This window comes from Oryctolagus cuniculus, chromosome 1 (assembly GCF_964237555.1).
Source record: "Oryctolagus cuniculus chromosome 1, mOryCun1.1, whole genome shotgun sequence".
NCBI classification, from domain to species: Eukaryota; Metazoa; Chordata; class Mammalia; order Lagomorpha; family Leporidae; genus Oryctolagus; species Oryctolagus cuniculus.
Window position 1 is genome coordinate 5,339,289 of NC_091432.1, and position 22,104 is coordinate 5,361,392.

General features: G+C 64.7%; 2 protein-coding genes across 4 annotated transcripts; one reads left to right on the top strand and one right to left on the bottom strand.

Annotated features, from left to right (window-relative positions):
• Positions 1-3,699: 3,699 nt before the first annotated feature.
• CTSF (cathepsin F) lies at positions 3,700-8,918 on the top strand. Its single transcript, XM_008273555.3, is given in 14 exon segments — positions 3,700-4,024; positions 4,139-4,237; positions 4,713-4,805; positions 4,808-4,942; positions 5,055-5,130; positions 5,531-5,644; positions 5,745-5,890; positions 5,980-6,076; positions 6,156-6,236; positions 7,045-7,164; positions 7,261-7,325; positions 7,421-7,511; positions 7,822-7,880; positions 7,960-8,918. Coding segments are annotated over 14 exon segments (1,464 nt in total). The 5' UTR covers positions 3,700-3,811; the 3' UTR covers positions 8,035-8,918.
• On the bottom strand, positions 8,612-21,766 carry ACTN3 (actinin alpha 3). Of its 3 annotated transcripts, XM_002709226.6 has the most exons (21): positions 21,209-21,766; positions 17,852-17,966; positions 17,292-17,411; positions 16,954-17,040; positions 16,784-16,871; positions 15,935-16,013; positions 15,770-15,851; positions 15,011-15,096; positions 14,708-14,800; positions 14,080-14,310; positions 13,848-13,995; positions 12,175-12,325; positions 11,603-11,711; positions 11,366-11,506; positions 10,978-11,160; positions 10,383-10,517; positions 10,104-10,283; positions 9,632-9,778; positions 9,479-9,544; positions 9,010-9,168; positions 8,612-8,916 (listed from the first exon to the last, which is right to left on the bottom strand). In XM_002709226.6, exons 1-21 carry the CDS (start codon positions 21,353-21,355, stop codon positions 8,758-8,760), a joined length of 2,706 nt encoding a protein of 901 aa, XP_002709272.2. In that variant the 5' UTR covers positions 21,356-21,766; the 3' UTR covers positions 8,612-8,757. The 3 variants fall into 3 exon arrangements, with proteins under 3 accessions (XP_002709272.2, XP_069924078.1, XP_051682490.2); XM_070067977.1 differs by having other exon boundaries at positions 8,612-9,168; positions 21,209-21,753; XM_051826530.2 differs by having other exon boundaries at positions 9,479-9,778; positions 21,209-21,753.
• Positions 21,767-22,104: the final 338 nt, after the last annotated feature.

Sequence of the window (22,104 nt, forward strand, 5' to 3'; positions counted from 1 at the left end):
GAGACAGAGAGAAAGGTCTTCCTTCCATTGGTTCACCGCCCAAATGGCTGCTACAGCCGCCGTGCAGAACCGATCTGAAGTCAGGAGCCAGGTACCTCCTCCTGGTCTCCCGTGGGGTGCAGGGCCCAACCACTTGGGCCATCCTCCACTGCACTCCTGGGCCACAGCAGAGAGCTAGACTGGAAGAGGAGCAACCAGGACAGAATCCGGCGCTAGAACCTGGGGTGCCAGTGCCGCAGGCAGAGGATTAGCCTAGTGAGCCGTGGCACCGGCCTTTTTTTTTTTTTTTTTTTTAAGATTTATTTTATTTATTTGAAAGACAGAGTTACAGAGAGAGGGAGAGACACAGAGAAAGGTTTCCCATCCACTGGTTTCAATCCTTTAAAGGACCACAACGACCGGAGCTGAGCCGATCCGAAGCCAGGAGCCAGGAGCTTCTTCCTCTGGGTCTCCCACGTGGGTGCAGGGGCCCACGGACTTGGGCCATCTTCTACTGCGTTCCCAGGCCACAGCAGAGAGCTGGATCAGAAGTGGAGCAGCAGGGACTCAAACTGGCGCCCATGTAGGATGCCAGCACTACAAGTGGTGGCTTTACCCGCTACACCACAGCGCCGGCCCCTGAGTAGGATTTTGGAGAGCTGCCTGCCGTTCTCGAAGGGCAGGAGGTGTGTGCAGAGGCTCCTGGAACGGATCAGACCACACACTTGTGAGCAGAGACCTCCATACATCAGGTGAACATTCCCGAAGCACAAACCCTGCTGTTTGCCCTGATGCCAGGAAGGCCGGTGCCGCCTGGCCGACTTGGGCATCAGGCCACCAGTTTCCACGCACGGGCAGCACCGCCTCTCTGTAACCAGGACAGACCTGAACCCTCGTGGCAAAAGTGCTTGTCCCCCCCCACCCCCAGACTCAGGGGTTCCATCCCCAGCATCTTACGTGAAAGATACCATGAAGGTAGAAACTCCATCCAGTTGTGGGGTTTGGAGGAGGAGCCCCTGGGATGGGAGTGGATTGGACGGCGTCGTTAGGGCGGAGCCCCGTGATTAAATCCTGACCAGACAGACACAGACAGACACACGCCCTCCCTGTCTCTGGCCATGTGATGCCCCCTGCCTCCTAGAAACGGCAGGCAAGAATGCCCTCACCAGAGGCCAAGCCGAGGGGCCCTGCCCGACCTGACTGCGAACCTCCGGGATATGAGCAAAGAAACCTTTTTCCTTGTCGGCTGCCTCAGGCACTGAGTTCTAGTGATGCCAAGCCGACCGATTCAGAAGGTTGGATTTAATCCCTAAGGAGCCTGGGCCCCTGCACCCATGTGCGAGACCCGGAAGAAGCTCCTGGCTGCTCTCTTCGGCCTGGTCCAGCCCCAGCTGTTGCAGCCATCTGGGGAGTGAACCGGCGGATGGAAGACCTCTCTCTCTCTCCCCCTCTCTCTCTGTAACTTTGAGTTTCAAATAAATAAATAAATCTTTAAAGAGGTGCGGGGCAGGATCAGGGTGGCAGCAGCCAACCCACCCCGAGTCACCCCCCTGGGCCCTGAGGGCTGGAGATGATGTGAAAGGGAGGGAGGCCGGGTGCTGGCCGTGCCTCCCTTAGCTGAGGGACCTAAAACAATTGAATAGAAGCAGACGGCCGAATGGCGGCTACTGGGAGGGGAGAGGATGTAGGGGAGAGGAGGCGGAACGGGAGGTTCAAAGGGAGCAAAGATTCAGACAGGAGAAACACATTTGATTTTCCCTTTGAGACGTGCCGCAGGACGTGAGGACAGCTAGGAAACTCAGCGCCGTGCACGCCAATGGCGCTGAGAGGACGGACCTCACCGGCTCTTAGCACTCGGAAGTCAAGTATTCGAGGTGCTAGGTGGGTTAGCTGGATTTAATCATCCCAGTCATATCATTTTGCAGCCCGTAAACGGATCCAGCGGCCATGTGTCAGGATATCACCTGGGAAAGGCCCCTGGGAGTTAGGCAGGCTGAGGGGACGGCCAGGGGGAGGGTCCCAAGGTGTGCGAGCGCCGGGCGTCTGAGCAGATGCGGGGACCGAGGCTGGGGTGTGCAGTGCACAGGACGGAGAGAGGGCCTGCTGGCCTGGGACTGGCTCCTGTCAGGCAAAGGCAGCTCCAAAGAGCTCAAACCAGGGCTGGGCACAGCAGGGTGAGAACGGCATCTACGGGACCCCTCCCCGCACAGGCCTGACCCTCAGCCGGGAGCACCACCCAGGCCTGACCCTCGGCCGGGAGCACCACCCAGGCTCCTGCACTGCTCTCCTCTCCAGACCTCTGGTACTGGGAAGGTCAGATCTGGACTAGATGATTTTTTTTTTTTTTTTGAAAGGCAGAGTTACAGAGAGAGAGAGAGGGAGAGAGAGAGCGAGGTCTTCCATCCACTGGTTCACACCCCAGACAGCCGCAGTGGCCAGGGCTGGGCCAGGCCAAACCTGGGACCCTGGATCTTCTTCCTGGTCTCCCACGTGGGTGCAGGGGCCCAAGCACTTGGGCCATCTTCTACTGCTCTCCCAGACACATTAGCAGGGAGCTGACTCGGAGGGGGAGCAGCCGGGATGCACAGCGGTGCCCATATGGGACTCTGGTGTGGCAGGTGGCGGCTTATATCCACCAGGCGGCAACGCCGGCCCTGGCGCGGGACGATCATTCTCTGTTCCCCCAGCCCCACCGGGGGGTCTGAGTCTCCAATTCCCTTGAACTCCCCGGTCCCTGCTTCCTCTCTCCTCGCTGAGAGCATCCTGCAGGGAAATGTCCTTTTCTCAGACCGCGAGCGGCCAGCATCCAGCCCCGGCCGGCCGGGTGCACCTGCGCCTGCCCCCGACCAGGACGGTTCCCACCCAGACGGAGTCACTCTGGTCTGACCCAGCCCACACTCGCGGCGGGGAAGGCTCCTATTCCGCCCAAGGTGAGAGCCGGCTCAAGGGCTCCCCGGGGAGTCCTGCCCCCGCCCCACGCGTCCCACGCCTCACACGGACGCATGGATCGCTGTAGCAAAGTCTGTCCTCAATATTCCCTAAAACTGCATTCAGAGCAGATGCCGGCTCAGCGACAGCCCCTCCACCAATGAGCTGCGCCGACGCCCGCCTGCAGCCCCCAGGACCAATGGGCTTCCGCTCCCGTTTCGTGGGAAAAGCTTCCCTTCCCCATTCCTCCCCGGTGCACCTGTGGTTGGCCGTAGCGTGCCCGTGACGGTCCTTTTGTTCATTCCTTAATAAATTAGACTTGGAGATTTTTTCTCTCCCTCTCTGCTGTTTCTTTTCTCCTTTGCCACTCCCCCCAGTAGGACACAGCCGGGGAGCATTAAAAGAGCAGTGCCAGAGGGTTGGCGCCGCGGCCTCAGGCTGTCACCAGCCCCCTGGGGAGGACAAGAGCGGTCTCCAGGGGCGGATCCAGCCAAGCTCTGGAGCCACCTGCTTGGGTCCGAGTTCGCTCCATTCCTTCCATGTCCGGCAAGCCACAGCCTCTCCAAGCCTCTGTTTTCTCAGCTGTGAAATGGGACAGCACCTGCCTCCCCCGGATGCCTCAGGGAGCTGGCACACAGTGCCCGACGCACTACAAGCCGGCAGTTGCTGGTCCAGCTCCCAGGCCACCGGCCCTCCGCTGCCCACGCCCCTGCGCGCCCCCACGTGCCTCGCGTAAATAAGCGAGCGCGCAGGCGCCCCGGACCGGCGCCCATTGGCCGGCACCCCTGCGCCCCGGAGCCGGAGACAGCGACGCAGCCCCCCCGGCCGCGGGTGCAGCCGCCGGGTCAGTTGGTCCGCACGTCTGCCGCTCGGTGCGCCCGGGGCCGCCGGCTTCGTCCGCGCCATGGCGCCCTGGCTGCAGCTGCTGTGGCCGCTGTGGCTGCTGGCGAGCGCGGTCCCCGCCGCCGCCCAGCTCCGCGCCGCCGACGCTCAGGCCTGGGGGCCGCCGGCCCCGGAGCTGCTGGGGCCCGCCCGCTTCGCCCTGAAGATGTACAACCGCGGCCGGGCTCCGGGCGCGCGGGCGGTGCTGGGGGCCGTTCGCGGGCGCGTCCGCCGGGTGAGGAGAGCAGACTGGCCGGGGACGGGGCGGCGCCGGGAGCGGGGGGCGTGGGCCCAGACAAGCGAGTGACCGAGTGACCGTGCCCGCCCCACCCCCCGCCCCTCCATCCAGGCGGGCCAGGGGACGCTGTACTCCCTGGAGGCCACCCTGGAGGAGCCGCGCTGCAACGAACCTACGGTGTGCCAGCTCCCCGTGTCCAGAAAAACCCTGGTGAGCGCTGGGGCTTCTGCGGGTTGAGTCCGCAGGGGTTGGGGTGATGGGTCAGGCCGAGAGGCTGGGGTCCGGCTCCCAGGTGCTTGGGCCCCTGCCATCCACCAGGGACACTGGGAGGAAGCTCCTGGCTCCTGCTTTTGGCCTGGGCCAGCCCTGGCTGCTGGGCGCTCTCTCTCTCTCTCTCTCTCTCTCTCTCTCTCTCTCTGTTTCTCTCTGTTTCTCTGTCTCTAACTCTGCCTTAAAAATAAATACATACATCTTTAAAAGGGGGGTGGGGTGCGGCAGGATCTGTGGTGGCAGCCACCTCTCCACCCTGAGTCACCTCCCAGGCCCTGAGGGCTGGCCATGTTGTGACAGGGAGGCCGGGCTGGGCCGTGGCTTTGCCTCTCGGTGCACGGTGGGGGTGCCTGTCTGGGCAGCCGTCCTTACCGGTGGGGCCTCTGGCTCCCATCTCGGCTGCTTCTCCCTTCAGCTCTGCAGCTTCGAGGTCCTGGACGAGCTGGGCAAGCACATGCTGTTGAGGCGGGACTGTGGCCCAGTGGACACCAGGAGGACAGGTGCCGGGAGAGCCCCTCCCCCAACCCCCATCAGGCTGCATTCCCACTCAGCCTTGGTTTCTCTCTGTTCCAACCTCCTCCAGAAGACAGAAATGAGACTTTGAAATCCACGCTCCCGGCGCTGAACAGGGACTCCCTGCCGCAGGTGAGGGGTGGGGCCCTGCTGCCTTGTTCCCTTTCTTCCCCGCGCCCTGCAGCGGGGCCCCCAGGGTGGGCTGAACTCCTCTTAAAGACCCTCTGTCTGTCTGCCCGCCCAGGACTTCTCCGTGAAGATGGCTTCGATCTTCAAGAAGTTTGTCAGAACCTATAACCGGACGTACGAGTCGAAGGAAGGTGAGGACCGTGGCTGTGGCTGGCCCGTCGTCGGGTCAGCTGGGCACTGGCGAGGGGGACGGACAGGAAAGGCAAAGCAGCCCTCCAGGAACCCCCGCGCCCCCAAGCTCGCGTCCAGGCTTTCGGGACTGGGCGGCCACCCCAAGGACCTAGTCCTTGCCTCACCTTGCAGAGGCCGGGTGTGCTCTGTGGGAGGCCCCCAGCACCAAGGTCTTTGCCCCCAACTCCCCGTGGGGTGGTGTCCTCTGCACCCCGTTTTGGTTACTGCTTTCGCCCCCTGCGAAGTCCGCCCTGCCTCCCGCTCCCGTCTGCCCGGAGTTCCGGTCTCTAAGCCCGGCTGCCCCTCCCCCCCCATGATCTGCCTGGGGCGAGAGCCTCCTCTCCTGTCTTTGACCCTCAGAAGCCCAGTGGCGCCTGTCCGTCTTTGCCAGTAACATGGTGCGGGCACAGAAGATCCAGTCCCTGGACCGAGGCACGGCTCAGTATGGGATCACCAAGTTCAGCGACCTGACAGGTGGGAGTCCTGGCCGGATTCCCGAGGGAGCCTGCAAGGCCTTGCTCAGGCCCGGCTTGGCATCCTCTTCCTCCACACGCCCCGCCCCCTGTGCCTACAGAGGAGGAGTTCCGCACCATCTACCTGAACCCCCTCCTGCGGTCGGAGCCTGGCAAGAAGATGCAACTGGCCAAGCCCGTGGAGGACCCCGCGCCCCCTCAGTGGGACTGGAGGAGTAAGGGGGCCGTCACCAACGTCAAGGACCAGGTCGGCCCCCTGAGAAGTGAGAGCGGGCCGTGGACACTGCGCGGGCCACGGGGAGGCCACGCAGCCCTGACGCTGCCCGTCTCTTGCAGGGCATGTGTGGCTCCTGCTGGGCCTTCTCGGTCACGGGCAACGTGGAGGGCCAGTGGTTCCTGAAGCGGGGGACCCTGCTGTCCCTGTCAGAGCAGGGTGAGCCTCCCGTCCGCCCCCCTGTCCCCAGCCCGGCCCCTGCAAGAGGGCGCTTCGGGACCGGCCTTCTGTCTCCTAGAGCTCTTGGACTGTGACAAGCTGGACAAAGCCTGCCTGGGCGGCTTGCCCTCCAACGCCTACTCGGCCATAAAGAATCTGGGTATGCGTGGGTGGGGTTGGCTGGGCGGCAGGTGCCGCTTCCGCTCTGTGCGAAGTCTGTCCATGAGGGGGAGACAGGAGCGTGGAGTTACGGGGGGAGGGGAGGCTGGGGGGGTTGGAGAGAGAGAGATCCGTCCACTGGGTCACTTCTCAAGTGGCTGCAACAGCTGAAGCCAGGAGCCTGGAACTCCATCCAGGTCTCCCACGGGTGCAGGCCCCCTGTGCTCAGGCCACCTTCTGCTGCCTTCCCAGGCACATTAGCAGGGAGCCGGGTAGGAAGTGGAGCAGCCGGGACTCAGCCGGCGCTCCGATGGGATGCCAGTGTCACGGGCGGCGGCTTCACCCGCGGCACCACACCAAAACCCCTGCGTTCTTAACGCTGCCTTCGCTCGACCGAAGGCCCTTTGAGGACTCAGTTTTCTCATCTGCGAAATGGCATTGGGCTGCAGTGACCCAGGTCACTGACAGAAGGGGGACCAGTGCAGGAGCCTGTCGGGGTCTGGGCGGCAGGAGGAGCAGACGGGTCAGGGCAGCACAAGAGAGCCCAGGTCAGGAGACCCGGGACTGTGCAGCCAGCCTCAGTGAGGAGGCAGAGGCTGGGGTTTGAGTTCCGTCTCTGCCACCTCTCCTGCTGGTCTTCTCCCCGCCCCCACAGCCTCAGTTGCACCAGCTCTAGAATGGGTATATTTCTCAGAGAAGTCGGTAAGGAACCCAAGACGTCACTTCTCCTGGCTGGGAGGTGGCGGTGAGTGACTGGTGGACGGAAGCCTGCCTTTCTCTGCCCACCCCGCCCCGCCCCCACCCTGTAGGAGGTCTGGAGACAGAGGAGGACTACACCTACCAGGGCCACATGCAGGCCTGCAACTTCTCGGCACAGAAGGCCAAGGTCTACATCAATGACTCAGTGGAGCTGAGCCAGAATGAGCAAAGTGAGTAGAGGGCCATGGGGGCGGGGTGGTGGTGGGGGGTCCCAACCGGATGGGGCTGTGGCCTGCGAGCCCACTGACACACGCCCTCCTTCTCAGAGCTGGCGGCCTGGCTGGCCAAGAGGGGCCCCATCTCTGTCGCCATCAATGCCTTTGGAATGCAGGTGAGCCCCTGGCCCCGCTGCCCTGCCCCGCCTCCTGCGGGCCCCTCCCCCACCTCCCCTTGGCTTCGGCCCCCACTCCTTACGCTCCTCTGCAGTTCTACCGCCGCGGGATCGCCCACCCGCTCCGGCCCCTCTGCAGTCCTTGGCTCATCGACCACGCCGTGCTGCTGGTGGGCTACGGCAACCGTGAGTCCCACCGACCATGTTTGTCCGTCTGCCCCAGGCCTTAGCATCGCTGGCCAGAGAGGGGGGTGGAGGGGACGCCTAGGAGCGCCGTCCTCACCCTTCCCCCTCTCCACGAGAAAGCTGAGGCCACAGGCGTGTGCACCGCTAGGGACCAGTCACCGGCCGGATGGGGTGCCCTGCCCGTGCCCGGAGCCATGCCGGGCGTCCGTGGGGGGCGGGCGGGCCTCTGGCTCTCTGCTCTTTCCTGGTGCCCCCGTGGGTGTTTGACGAGTGCCGAGTGCTTGAGGCCCTGACCCCTCGTGCTCTGCAGGCTCTGCCACTCCCTTCTGGGCCATCAAGAACAGCTGGGGCGCCGACTGGGGTGAGGAGGTGAGTCTCGCAGCACGGCCCCGCCCACCAGCGCCCCCAGCCCGCCCGAGCGCCCCCACCAAGCCGCCTCCCCCCGCAGGGCTACTACTACTTGTACCGGGGGTCCGGGGTGTGCGGTGTGAACACCATGGCCAGCTCGGCGGTGGTGGACTGAGGAGCCTGCCGGCACGGGACCTGGTGCTGACCGGAGCCAACCCTGCCCAGCCTGACCCGCACGTCCAGGCCCCTCCCCAGGCACCGCTGGTGAGGAACGGGTGCTGGGTGGGAGCCTCAGGGTGAGCGGAGGGCACTGGGCTGGGGCACCGCCCCCTCCCCTCGGCCTGCTCCCACCCTGAAGCTCCCCCTACTGCGCCTTCGTTGATTTGTGGATGTGAGGAGGACCGGCTGGAGGCGGACGTGCTGGCGGCTGGGGCCAGGGCCAGGACCCGGGGCTCGGGTAGGGAGCAGGAGGGAAATGCTTTGACCTCGAGCCCAGCCCTGTCCTGCCTCCCCCAGCTTTCTTCTGTGTGATCTAGAAGTTTTCGGGTCCCCCTGGATTTGGGGACAGTGTCCCCTTCCCCACCTAGGAAACTCATAACCCCCCTCTCCTAACTGCAATAAAGAGGCGTGCCGGTGGCCAGTGTGGTGGTGGTGTGTGTGCCCAGTCCCCGAGGGCAGGAGGGAGGGCAGGGACCCCTGGCCGGTCAAGGTGAGGGAGCCGATCCTGTCCCGGAGCCACAAGGAGACTGGGAGAGGCCCCAGATGGATCTTTATTCAGAGCCACGCAGCTGGCCCTTCTCTGGGGTCCTCGCTCCCGGGGATGGGTGGGATCGGCCACAGGAAGCGTTCTTTCTGTCTGGAGTCAAGAGCCCCAGGGGTCGGAGTCAGAGGTCGGCGATCAGAGGTCACTCTCCCCGTAGAGGGCGCTGGAGAAGGCCACGTAGTCCAGGGCTCCCGCTGGAGCGCCGGCGCCCTTGTAGGGCGCCATGCGGTGGATGCAGTATTCAGCCTGCTCGGCCGGCAGCTCCCGCCGCAGCTCCTCGGGGGTGATGTAGTTCTGGGGGACAGGGAGGAGGTGGTGAGCCCCCCCCCCCCCCGCCGTCCTGCTCCCTGACCCAGGCCGCCAGCTCCTCCCCCGCCCCGGGCCCACCTTGTCTCCTGCCAGGATCTTGAAGGAGGCCACCACTTGCTCGGCCGTGTCGGTCTCGGCCGTCTCCCGGGTCATGAAGTCGATGAAGGCCTGGAAGGTCACGACCCCGGCTGCGTTGGGGTCCACCATGGTCATGATGCGTGCAAACTCCACTTCTCCCTGCAGACACAGAGGCCGGGCGCCGGGCCCATGGGTGCTGGAGCCAGGCGGGCCCCCGGGGTCCCCGCTGAGCACTGCCTAGGTGCTCCCGTCCTCCACACGCCTCAGTCAGTCCTGGGTGCTGGGCCCCAGGTCTGCTTCCTGCCTGGCAGAGCCCCAGTGCCTTGCTGGTCCCGGTGTCTTCCCAGGGCCGCGCCGCCCTCTGCGCAAGCTCAGACCTTAGGGTCACCCAGAAGGAGGCCCGAGGTTGTTTGCGCGTCTGAGCCTGCGGTGGCCGGGGGCGGGGGGAGGGCACTCAGGACGGACTCACCAGGTCGTAGCCCATGGAGATGAGGCACGCGCGGAAGTCATCGGGCTCCATCATCCCGTTCCGCTTCTGTCGGAGGCGAGTGGGTGTCAGGCAGGGTCCCCGAAACCTCCCGGCCCCCGCGTCGCTCACCCGCGCGGCTGGGCCCCTGCTGACCCGGTCGAAGTGGTTGAAGGATGCCCGGAACTCGTTGAGCTGCTCCTGGCTCAGGCCCTTGGCGTCCCGGGTCAGCACCTGGTTCTCCACCTCGTTGATGGTGCGGGCGATGGAGGTGAGCAGCTGCTCCCAGCCCACGCGGATGTGCTGGACAGCAGGGGACAGACAGGCCAGTGAGCGGGCGGGCAGCCGGAGCCAGGCCACCAACCCAGCTCCACTCGCAAAGCACCGCGCGGCCCTGGGCCTCTGTCCCGAGCTGGGCACGGCGCTGAGTGGCCCCCAGCAGCCCTCCCTGCCTCGAAGGGTGACGATGTATCACACACAGATGGGGCGCGGTGGTCGACCAGCTGCGGCCCAGCTCGGCCTGGCTTTAGGCTGCTTTGTGCCTGAGCACGGGCCACTGTCCGTCGCTGGGTGGCAGTGTCTTCAGGGTACACTGGGGGCCGGCGGGCCCCTCTGGGCGGGCGCGCACCTCCATGCTGTAGACCGTGTGCTTGTTGTCAAACACCAGGCTCTCCTGCAGCAGCTGGTGGTCGCCCTCCAGCCGGTCGATGTTGCTCTTGTAGTTGATGATATTCTGCTCCTGCTGCCGCAGCCCAGCCATCTGCTCCTCCAGGGAGCCGGCCAGCCCGGCCGCCAGCCGCCCCACCTCCTGCAGGGGGTGCCCAGGCAGGGAGGTGAGGGCTCCGAACACGCTCCGGCCCAGTCCCAACCCCACAGCCCTGCTCGGTCCCCTTCCCCGAGCCCGTACCTCCACCTTCGCCTGGATCCAGGGCCCCACGGCGTTGGCCTGGGCTGCAAACTGTCGCCGCAGCCTCTCGTTCATCTGCTGCCGGGCCAGCTCCTCCTGCAGCGTCTGGTCACGGCTGGGCACCAGCTTCCGCACCTGGGGAGGAGAGTGGTCGTGCCAGGGCCGGCTCCGGGGGCTGGAAGATCACCGGGAGCAGAGGTGGGCTTGAGCCCCTCACACCCCAGCCCCAGCTGCCGTGAGCCAAACTGTTGGGGCCGCATGGGTGATGTACGGTCACGTCACTCAGCTCAGACCAGGCCACAGTGTCCTTGTCTGTACTGTGGGGCCAGCGGCATCACGCATAACTGACACGGGCGGCTTTATGAAGTGTGTCCACACACGAGACTTCATTCGGCACGGAAGCCGCCTGGGAAGATCTTACAGCCTGTATAGCCGCTCTCCGGGCGAGGCGGCCTATCCAACAGTACTCGGAGCCCGGGGCAGACCCCAGATCTGAAGGTGGGGACACTGCTCTCCCCTATCTTGGGACACCTGAGGTTTCTGGGCCCTTGAGAGTGTGCGGCGGAGGGTGGCAAGGGCCCAGGGTGACACTGACCGTGTCCCACTTGGTGTTGATGTCCTGCGGGCTGAGGTTGATGTAGGGGTTGGTGGAGCTGGGCCGTAGCCCGTACGTCTGGCAGATCTTCTGGATCTCGCCCTGGATGCCCAGGATGGCGCCTCGCTCCCGGTCGGCCTCCGGCAACGTGGCTTTGAACTGATCGTGCGCGGTCAGCAGGCTCTGGAGGCCACGGGCAGGAAGCGTCCGTCAGGCGTGGAAGGGGCAGCAGCAACCCAGGCAGGGCTGGGCCAGCGACCGCCCAGGCCTTCTGACCTCTCTGGAACTGGGGTTCTCCTCCCACCCCTCCCCCCTCCCCAGGAGCCCAGCGGAGTGGGTGACAGGGTCCCAGGCACAGCCTGCCACGGCCCGGCGCCTGGCCGCCCACCTGGGTCTCCTCCACCGAGTGCACCAGCCACACATCCTGCAGGTCCTCTATGGCGCCGTCCAGCCAGTTGTTGAAGGGCGCTGCCCGCCGGGCGAACTCCAGCTGCAGCTGGTCGATGGTCTCCAGGAGCTTCTCCATCCGCTAGGGCCAGGCCAGGGCGGGGCTAGGGTCAGCGGGCAGCCCGCCCAGGAGGCCTGGCCTCCCGGCACTCCCCCAGCTCCCCGGCCCGCGCCCCACCTCCAGTGCATCCCGCCTCTTCTGGGTCAGCGTGCCCAAGTTGTCCCACTGGTCACAGATGGCCTGGCAGCGGCTGTTCACCGAGGCCGCCTCGTGATAGTCCAGTTCACTGGGGGTAGGAAGACGGGGGCAGGCGTGGGCCCAGAGCCCGGCCAGACTGCCTCCTGCCCGCCCTCGGGGACGGGAACCCGCGCTCCGGGTGGTGCTGAAGGCAGAGGGACCCCGGGCAGGTGTGGGGTCCAGCGTTGAGCGGGGGTTTCCCAGAGGGCGGCCATGCGTGTTCCTGGGGGGGCGGGGCCTCAGCGCTGGTCCCCACTGAGGGGCTGGGTGGAGAGGCGGGGCCTGGAGCTTCAGGGGCGGGGCCGTGAGAGAAAGAGCAGGTTGACAGGAGGAAGTGGCCGGGGGTAGCAGACCCAGGCCCGGAGGTGAAGGGAGAGCCAGGCCGGAAGTCTGTAGTGGACAGAGCCGGGTCCGAGAGACGGGGTGACTCGGGCACCCCCGCGGGTTCTGGCAAGGGGGGCACCGGGAGCAGGGCGGGGCCCCGCGCGAGGTTGGGGGCGGGCCACGCCTACTTGAGCTCCTGGGCCAGCGCGGCGATGTGCTCCACGCGGTCCTGGTGCGCGGCCAGGTCACTCTCAAAGGCCTCGTGGCGCCGCAGCAGCGCCCGCACCTCCTGCAGCGAAGCCGACTCGTAGTCCCGCTGGGTCAGCATGTCCTCCTTGCCTGCTCGGAGACGGTGCCGTCCGGTCAGGCGCAGGGGGATCGGGCCCGGCTGTGAGCGCGGGTGACCACACCTGTCCAGCCCAGCCTGGGGGTGGGGTCGCTCGGGGGCGCCAGCGTGGTGGGGTTAAGTGGGGCTCGGTTCTGTGGCAATGAATGCAGCACTGCGCCCCCTGACCCAGCACCACCCGTGCTGACCCTTGGTACTGTCCAGGAGTTACGTGGTCCCCGGCGACCTCACTCACCTCAATGGCTATCCAAGCCCCGAGAGCCCCTGCCTCAGTTTCCCTCGCTCACCCCTGCTTCCTCAACTCCTGGCACAGTGAAGATTTTTTGGACGAGTGAATGATAACTATTAAAGTGCTTGCAAGTGACAGTCACCATGATTTTGCAGATAAAACCCAACAGCACAGGAGTGACAGTGACAGAGAGGAGAACTGAGGTGTCCAAGTTCCGAGACGACCCAGGTCACACAGCAGTAATGATGACTCCTGACGCCCATAATCCATTACTAGTGTTACTTGCTGTTTCTAAGCAGGATTGTTCACGTGCAGGATTAAAATCCCGGCCAGAATACGAACCTACGTTTGGCCTCATGGTTGAGACACCTGAGCCCCTTACCAGAGTTCCATTCCCAGCTTCCCGATCATGCAGACCCCAAGAGGCAGCCGGCCATGGCGCAGGTTCCCAGCGAGGGACCCTGGCCCAGGCTGCGGGCATCTGAGGAGTGGACTATGGGATGGGAGCTCTCTCTGTGTCTCAAATAAGTAAATACTTATACAGAGTGATGTACAAGGTTCTTCAAACATTCCATGGAAAATGAAAGATAAGTTTATTTTGGTACAAAAATTTTGAAATTCAGGAATAGAAGGGGTATTCAAAAAGTTCATGAAAAACGTATATTATGATAAAATTATGCATGGATTCCAAATTTTTTTTTGCACCAAAATAAATCAATCTTTTAATTCCACTTCCCACAGACTTTTTGAAATTCCCTTGTATCTGACAATATATTATGCATCAATATATTTTGAATATCAGATAAGTGGTGTTAGGGTTAGGGCTGGGCTCCCCTTTGGACACCTGCTACATACATAAATAAAATGTTAAAAGAACTCGGGCACCCCTGTGGGTTCACAGCAGGGCTTCTAGATGGCCAGAGCCAGGAAGGCGGTGGGAGGAGGAGCAGAGTTTGTGCAGAGAGAAACGGGTGCCCAGAGAGGACAGGGAGACCACAGCAAGGAAGACCACTCGGGCCTGCAGCTTGCCTGCACCCAGCCCTTCCCGGTGCAGGTGGCCCGGGGCACCTACCCCGGGTCCCACTCGGGCCTGCAGCTTGCCCGCACCCAGCCCTTCCCGGTGCAGGGGGCATGGGGCACCTACCCCGGGTCCCACTCGGGCCTGCAGCTTGCCCGCACCCACTCCTTCCCGGTGCAGGGGGTGGGGGCACCTACCCCGGGTCCCACTCGGGCCTGCAGCTTGCCCGCACCCAGCCCTTCCCGGTGCAGGGGGCGGGGGCACCTACCCCGGGTCCAGGTCTCGTGCAGGGAGGCCTTCTGCTGGAACTTCTCGGCCAGGTGCTGCAGCCTCTGCAGGCGCCGGATCTCCGAGAGCAGCCAGTCCTCGTAGCCCTTCTCCACCTGCTCCAGCCCCCGCCACGCGTTGGCGATGTCCTGTGGGGCAGGCAGAGGCGCCCTCCGTCACGGCTGACCCATTGCTCAGATGGGGACGTGGAGGCCAGGGCGCCCAGGGCTCACCGACACCAGCTTGCCCTCGGAGGGCATGAAGGCGGGCCGGTGGCTGAGGCGCAGCTTGGTCTGCAGCGTGTTGAAGTTGATCTCCAGCTGGCACTTCTCCTGCACGCGGGGCGGCTTGTGCAGGCGCCGGTAGTCCCGGAAGTCCTCCAGCTTGCGCTGCATGGCGCTCATGCTGGGCTCGCCCACTCGGTTCTCCAGCCACGGGACCGTGCGGCGGATCCACTCCAGCAGCTGCAGGGCCGGGCGGAGGCAAAGCGGGCGCTCCGAGCCGCCTGCGCCCCTCACGCACCCCTCTCCACCCACACTCGGGCTGTGTGTGGGGGTGATTGTCACAGCCATGGAGGGCAAGAGGGGGCTGTCCCCAGCAGTCTGGGAAGGTTAGCTTCTGAGACCAGGGCCAAGCCTAGCACAGGGCCAGGCGACTGCCTATTAAGGAGGGAGTGAACGGATGCGAGAATCCGTAATCAGTGAGTGAGGATCGGTCCATGGCGATCAGCAGCCCGGATGAGCAGGACAGGGGATGGTGGGGGTGGGCAGGAGGAGGCTGGGGCAGCCAAGGAGGCTCTGCAGGCCAATGTCGGGGCTGGCGGGCTTGGGAGGGACTTTGGGGCCGGGGCGGGGGTCTCACCTCGCTGGCCAGCTTCTCATACTCCTCCATCAGCTTCTCGTTTTCCTGGTTCACAGCCAGCACCTTGCAGATCCTGTTGGCAGCTGTCTCCGCCTGTGGTGGGTGTGGGCAGGCCTGGTGTTGAACAGACTGCCCCGGAGCCCCCAGCCCAGCTCTCTGGGAGAGCCCTGGAAAACCGGGGGTCCGGCCAAAAGGGGGAGGAGGGGCTGCCCAGCTTCCAGGTCAGAAGCCTCTGCTCCCTCAGTGCCCTCCACCAAGGGCCAGCCCCTCCAAACTCTTCGCCACCACCCATGTGGGCCCTACCTGCTCGGCCCCGGCGAAGGCGTGGTAAAAGCAGGACACGTAGGTCATGATGGCCTTCTCATCTGGCTTTGGGGTGTTCACGATGTCTGGGGGAGGGGCAGCGAGGTGTAGGATGGCCAAAGCCAAGGGCAGGGAGTGAGCTCAAGCGTCCGTCCACCCCCCGGAAGGAGAGGCTAAAGACCTCTAGTCTCGGCCACCAGCTACCACCTATGCACACCTGTGTCTTCCTCTTCCCTGATTACCCAAGGGCCCAGCAACCTGCTCCTTTGGGGTTGAGCCTGGTGGAAGGGATGGGTGAGTGAGTTGACCCTGGGGCCCCGGGAGGGACAGTCCACATGTGCCTGGTACCTATAACTCCATCTGTGTATCTGTCCCTCTTGTCCCCATGCCCATGGGCTCCTTAGGGCCAAAACAAGTTCTCTTCCACCTGTGTCCACACAGCAAGGGCCATGTCCAGAGAACGTTTGCAGCTTCAATTAACTAAACACCTTGCTTGGGCACAGGGGCCAGAGGCAGGATGGGCCTGGGGGAGCTGCAGTCTTGGGCACCAACACGATGCCAGGCAACGCGGGGGATGGGGCAATGAGGCAGAGACGGGAGGAGGACGAGAGAGGGGGCGATGGCTGGGAGACTGGGACCATGGAGTGGGGTGGAGGCGGAGCATTCTGGGAGAAGGGAGGAGCAAGCACAGGTGTGGAGGTGGGGCTGGGCCCCCTGCCAAGGCAGCGAATTCCTTGTCCGGATCAGGCTGGCTCTCACCTTCCGCATCCAGCATCTTGGGGATGTCCAGGTATTTCTCCGCCACCTCGAAGGCAGTGTTCAGGTTGCCGATGGGGTCATCCTAGATGGGCGTGGCGGGGAGAGGTCAGAGGGCAGCTGAGGGCAGAGCGTGGGGTGCTGGGGCTGGAGGGGGCAGAGGCCCACCTTGCGCAGCTTGGCATAGTCGATGAGGTCGGGGCGGTGTCGGTGGATGAGGGCACAGAGGGCCAAGCCATCCTTCCAGCTGCACAGAGAGAAGCAGGGTCAGGCCTGGGGGCCAGCAGAGGCCCTGCCCCCTCCGCCCAGGAGCACCATCTGCAAGACCGCAGGAAGTGCAACCCCCGGATGCTGCGTGGACCACTCCTCCAGGGTCACCAGGGTTCCCTCACAGCCCTGCACTTAGGCCAGGCCAGTTTTCCCTCTGGCTGCAATGTACCCGTCTGGGAAGGTCACCAGTGCTCCTGCTGCCAGGAATTCTCTGTCACCCCCCCACCCCCGGAGTCGATTCTGTTAAACATTTGCTGAGTCCTTCCACTTTGAGACACTGTTTCGAGAACTTGGCCATGGCAGCCAGAGTTGTGGTGCAGCAGGTTCAGCTGCCACCTGCGACGCTGGCACCCCTCAGGGGCGCCGGTTCGAATCCCCGATGCTGCCACTTCCCATCCGGCTCCCTGCTAATGTGCCTGGGAAGGCAGCGGAGGATGGCCCAAGTGCTTGGGCTTCTGCCACCCACGTGGGAGACCCGGATGAAGCTCCTGGCTCTGGCCTGGCCTGCGTGTTGCAGCCATTTGGGGAGTGAACCAGTGGATGGAAGATCTCTCTCTTCCTCTTTTGTTCTCTCTCCATAACTCTACCTTTCAAATAAGTGAGTCTGAATAGTAATAATGAAGAACTTGGCTATGACCTCTTCCCCCGCTGCGGGCTGTGACAGGCGTCAGCCCCGTGGCCCTCGAGGGCCTGGGAGGGCTCTTCCTGTGCCCCAGTGCCCGGCAGAGGCCTGAGCAGCTGCCCGACCTGGTGTGGAAGTTCTGCACGTTGACGTTGCGGTACGGCGCCGTCTTGCGCTGGCACCACAGCAGCAAGCCTTCCTTGGCCGAGGTTTCTGGTGGGAATGGGGCAGGGTGTGAGCTGGGCGGGGTCTGGGCCGGCCCTCCCGCCTCCTCCTCCTCCTCCTCGGCGCTCACCCTCCACCGAGATGTCCTGGATGGCGAAGCGCAGGATGATGGTCCAGATCATGCCCAGGGTCATCTTCAGGTTCCCGTCCACGATCTCTGCGGGGCACGGAGGGGCGGATGCCGGCTGCCTCGGCTGCCTCGGCTCCCCCGCCCCGGCTCAGCCCCCGGGCCCTCGCACCCACCCCACGGCTGGCACCACGGAGCGGCCACTGTTACTTAACGAGTCAGCAACCCCGGCTGGGTGCTGGACTTGGGGTTCACTTGCTCTGTTCAGTGCCCATTACGGAGGTGACGAAACAGAGGCTGGTGCAAGCGTGCAGCTGATGTCGAGAGAGCCCCCCCCTCACCTTCAGCCCCAATGGACACCAGCTTAACCCCTTTGCTGGCGATGAAGTCCAGGGCCTTGTTGACGTTGGCGATCTTGTGGAAGCGCATCTTGCCTTTGTCTGGCCTGGGCAGCCTCTCTCCTGGGTGTAAGAGGGCAGGCCAGAGGTCGGAGGTCATGCAAAGCAGCTGAAGGCATTGTCCCCAAACTCTTTTCAGCCCCTCCCCTCTGGATGGAGTCCCCTCCAGCACACTGAGGCCACTGCTCCCCCAGCGCCCAGTGACCGCTCCCCCAGTGACCACTCCCCCAGCGACCACTCCCCCAGCGCCCAGTGACCGCTCCCCCAGTGACCACTCCCCCAGTGACCGCTCCCCCAGTGACCGCTCCCCCAGCGCCCAGTGATGGCTCCCCCAGTGACCACTCCCCCAGCGACCACTCCCCCAGTGACCACTCCCCCAGTGACCGCTCCCCCAGTGACCGCTCCCCCAGTGACCACTCCCCCAGTGACCGCTCCCCCAGCACAGCTCCCCCAGCGACCACTCCCCCAGCGACGGCTCCCCCAGCACGGCTCCGCACCCTCACCTGAAATGACCTCCAGCAGCAGCATGAGCTTGAGGCCGTTGCGGAAGTCCTCCTCGATGTTCTCAATCTGGGTGCCCGCCTTGCGCAGGTGTGAGTTGCACCAGGCGGTGAAGGTCTGGGGGCAGAGGGCGATGCTCAGACCCGTGAACTGGGGCTGAGGGACGCGGGGCACAGCTCTGTCTCCCTGTCCAGGGCCCGTCTCAGAGCCTGCAGGCCTGGATTCAGGTCCCGGCTGAGCCGCACACCTGCCGCGCTCCCGAGGCCAGCGCCTTTCCCTCCCTGGGCTTTGGCTCTGCCAGAAGAGGAGAGCTGGGGTCCGGGGCCCATGCAGGACTCAGCTCAGACTTGGTCCCAGTTTGCCGGTCTTCGAAGACTTGAACAACCTCGCAGGCAGGGGGCCAGTGCAGGTGACACTGCCTTTGTAAAATCTAGAGAATTCTGGGTAGAACCGCATCTGGCCCTGGGGGCTCTGCCTGAGGAACTGTGCACCTGTGCTATTGTGATCCCAGCCGGAGACCTCGCGGGGCCACGCAGGTGCCAGCAGGCTTCAGCCTGGCCTGGTTTCTGGAGGTGAGGGCCTGCCCCTGCCCTGAGAGCTGGGCGCAGCCTCAGACTCCAGTGGGGCAGGAGGGGTGGCGCAGGGCTACATGCCGGGTAGGGAGGGGCGTGACCTGAAGCCGGGTGCAGAGGCTTCTGGCCGCCTGCTGGGCCTCGGACCCTGAACTCTGCCATTAGCTGGAGAGCCCTTGGCTAAGCCCACGGCTGGGCTCTCACTCTACACGATGTGGAGTCAGCCCCTGCCCTCTCTGGGGCTTGGTCTCCCCAGTCGGACAATCGAGGGGGCAGACTCCATGACGTCTCGGGTCTTCTTCCTCTGGCTGGCAGGGTTCTAGGATTCAGGGCACTCCTCCTCCCGGAGGGGGCCCTGGAAGCCACCTGGGACGCTCCTTCCGCCGGACATGGGGGCTGTCATTGCTAAGGGCAGGGAGTGAGCCTCCCGTCGCTGGAGGCATGTAACTGGATACTGCCCACCACTCGATGGGGACCTGAGCACCGGATGGGGCAGCTGGATTCTCTAGTTTCTTCCAACCCTGGGGTCTGAGTGCTTGGGTTCGGATAGAGCAGGGACACTCGGGACACAGGCTGAGTGGGGCCGAACATGGCTCCGATGAGAGGTGGTCCCTGCCAACCAGAGTCGTGTTGGTCTGAGACGTGCTGGAAGAGACTTGGCGGGGAAGGAGGCGTTGCTGTCCAAGTCATGCAGGGAGCTCCCAGGAAAGCTGCCGGTGGTCAGCGCAGCCATGGAACAACGGGAATTACACAGGCAGGGCAGGGCAGGCAAGGTCATTGCCAGCAGGCGCAGCCCCACGGGCAAGTGCCCGGTGGTGAGAGATGGTTGCTGTGTTTGGGACGACAGCTCTCCAGGCCCTGCCGGGATGAAGCTGGGGCGCGGAGGAGGTGTCAGTGGTGAGAGGCAGGCCGGAGGGGCGGCAGGGGCCAGGTCATGCACCACCTCGGGTGCTAAGCTGTGGACTTGGGACTGGAGCCTGAGGGCAAAACAAGGATTGGGGACGCTGGAGAGACAGGGGGGTTGGGGGGGGGGAGGCCGCCGAAGCTCCTTCTGGTTGCAGAGCGGCTCGGCAGGACCAAGGACGTGGTGACTGGGACGGGGGTGAGGCTGGATCCAGGGCCGAGATAGGGGCTCCTTCTGAATCCTGGCACCTACGATGGTGTTGGCACGGTAAGATCGCCTTACCATGTATCCATTGCGTGAATGAGTGCTTTGGGGTGAGGGTGAATGAGAGGGCCCAGGTGGGAGACACCAGGCCATGGGGTGCCCTTGCATGGAGGAGTCCCCGGTGAGAAAGGGAGCCCAGCAGCAGGACTGGGCGGGGCTCAAGCTGAGCCCAAGGGCTCACTAAATAAGCAGTCTTGGGCGGGGAGACACGCAGCTCCAGGGGCTGCTGGCGGAGCATGGATGCCATGCCCCTGCTGAACGAGTGGAGCTGGTGGGCGGCTGGACGCTGGATGCTGGCCCAGAGGTTTTAAGTGACAACGGCAAGCTGCAGACTGTCCTGTGTCCTGCGAGGGGCGAGCAGACCTGCATCTTGGAGAGGCCTGCGCGGCTGGGGGTGGGGATTGGAGCTGTCGCAGAACAGGTGGCAGCTGGAGCCAGGGGCAGGGATGACATCACCGGGAGATTGCCGAACCCCCGGAGCCGGAGCCGCAGCCATGCTCAGAGACAGGTGCAGAGGGAGCCTGGGGGGAGGTGTGAAAGCCAGGGCGCCCCAGCCAAGCCAGCTGAGCCTCCCAGCCCCTGGGGTCATCTCCCGCCAGCCCACCGGGCGGAAGGGTGCGAGGGCTCTGATTGTCAGGTGTGGGATCCCCGGCCAGCACTGAGCACCCTGCCTTTCCTGGACTCACACACGGCCAGCTGGGTGACGAGGAGCAGGCTCCACAGCCCTGCGGTGCCCTCCCTGCCCCTGCCTGCCTGGCCTGCCACGGCCCCAGCGGTAGTTTGCTCTCTCGGGAACCCAGGTGTCCTGCCTTCTCCACTTGGGACAGCCTGGGAATGAAGACGGTCCAGGGAGGGGCGCCTGACCGCCCTACAAGGCAGGGCCCGGGCAGCAGCTGCCCCTGTGCGCCTGGCCAGCTCCCACAAGGTGCTGTCTCAGCACTAAAGTGCCCATCTGGCCAGAGAGTCGGGTTACTGGTAAGGGGACCCGGGACTCCCCCCCACCCACACCTTGTGGCCTTTTCAGCAGATTCAGGGCCCCCGGGGTATCTTGGGAAGCAGCCGGGGTGGGGCAAGGAGCAAAGATCTCACCGTGGGGACATACATGACTTGGGACCTTTCTCTGTCCCCTTGCGGACCTCAGTTTGCTCAATTGGCACATGAAATAGAACGACGGCAGCCCCTCCCCACCAGAGAGAACACACAGTGGTGGGCTGGCTCTGACGTGGGCCCTCTCCCCCCTACCCCAGAGCGCATTTCCAGCCTGGCCGCCAGCCCTGGGTGAGGTCTGGGACTATCTGGGAGTGGGGTGGGTGCCGGGAGAAAGAATGTTCTCGTGGATACCCACCCCACCCCAGACAGGTTCCTGGGCTCTGGCCAACCCTTCTCACCAGCAGAACTGGGGCGGGGGACCCCGGGGTGGGGGGAGGACGAATGCTGGACTGGGGACCCCAGGAGCGCTCCTTGTCCTAACGCCTTCTGCGAGATCCCAGCCCTCTCTTTAAGCCCTGGGGGACAGCAGAGGGCCACCAGGCAGAGTCTAGGACTGCTGAGACGACCCGGGCACAATGCCTGGCCCCTCGGGCCTCGGTTTTGCTGTCACGAAATGGGTGGGCACTCACTTTCCGCTGCTGCTTCTCCCAGGCCGGGTCCAGCAGCAGGTCGCGGTCCCAGTCCTCCTCCTGTTCCATGTACTCGCCGCCCCCGCCGCCGCCCGCGAAGGGCCCCTCCCGGGCCCCCAGACCCTCGGGCTGCATCACCATCATCATCCTCTCCTTCGTTCGGGCTCCTGGCTCCGCGCGCTGCAGGGCACGCGGGCCGCGTTAAGTAGGGCCCGGCCCAGCCCAGGATCGGATTCGCACTAAATATGGGGGCGGAGGGAGGGGCCGGATGGGGGTGAGGGCGCTCGGGTCTGGGCCAGGCAGGAGGCAGCCCTGGGGCCGGAGACAGCGGAACCGGGAGGAGCCGGGGTGGAGCTCTTGGCTGAGACCCGGGGTTCGCGTCCCGGCTCGGCCACCAGGGCGCTGTGCGGCCTTGGGAAAGCCGCGGGCCTTCTCTGTTTCCCCCTCGGTCCGATGGAGATCTGTCACAGCTGCGACTGCCCTCAGGGCCTCCCCCGGCGCCGCGCTGGTTGGAAACGGAGCCCTCTCCCCATTTCACAGTCAGAAACACAGAGGCCAAGGGCCGTGGTGAACGCTTTCTGGGGTGACGAAGGGAGACACCCGAGCACGGCGCGCGGCTCGGAGCCAGCTGGATGCGCCGCGGCCGGGCTATTAATACCGGGGCGGCTGTGGGGCGGGGGGAATGTGCTGAGCCGGGAAACCCCGACGCCGCCGAGGCTGCAACTCAATCCTCCCGGCGCGCCGGCAGCGGCCCGGGCTTGCGGCCCCTGCGCGGGCGCGCGGCGCGGCGACTCCGCCGTGCCCCAGCTCCCGAGCCCGCGGGACGGCGGGCGGCGCCTTCCCGCTCGGCTGCCCAATCACCTCCCGGCATCCGCGGCCGCTGCCTTTGATTGGAG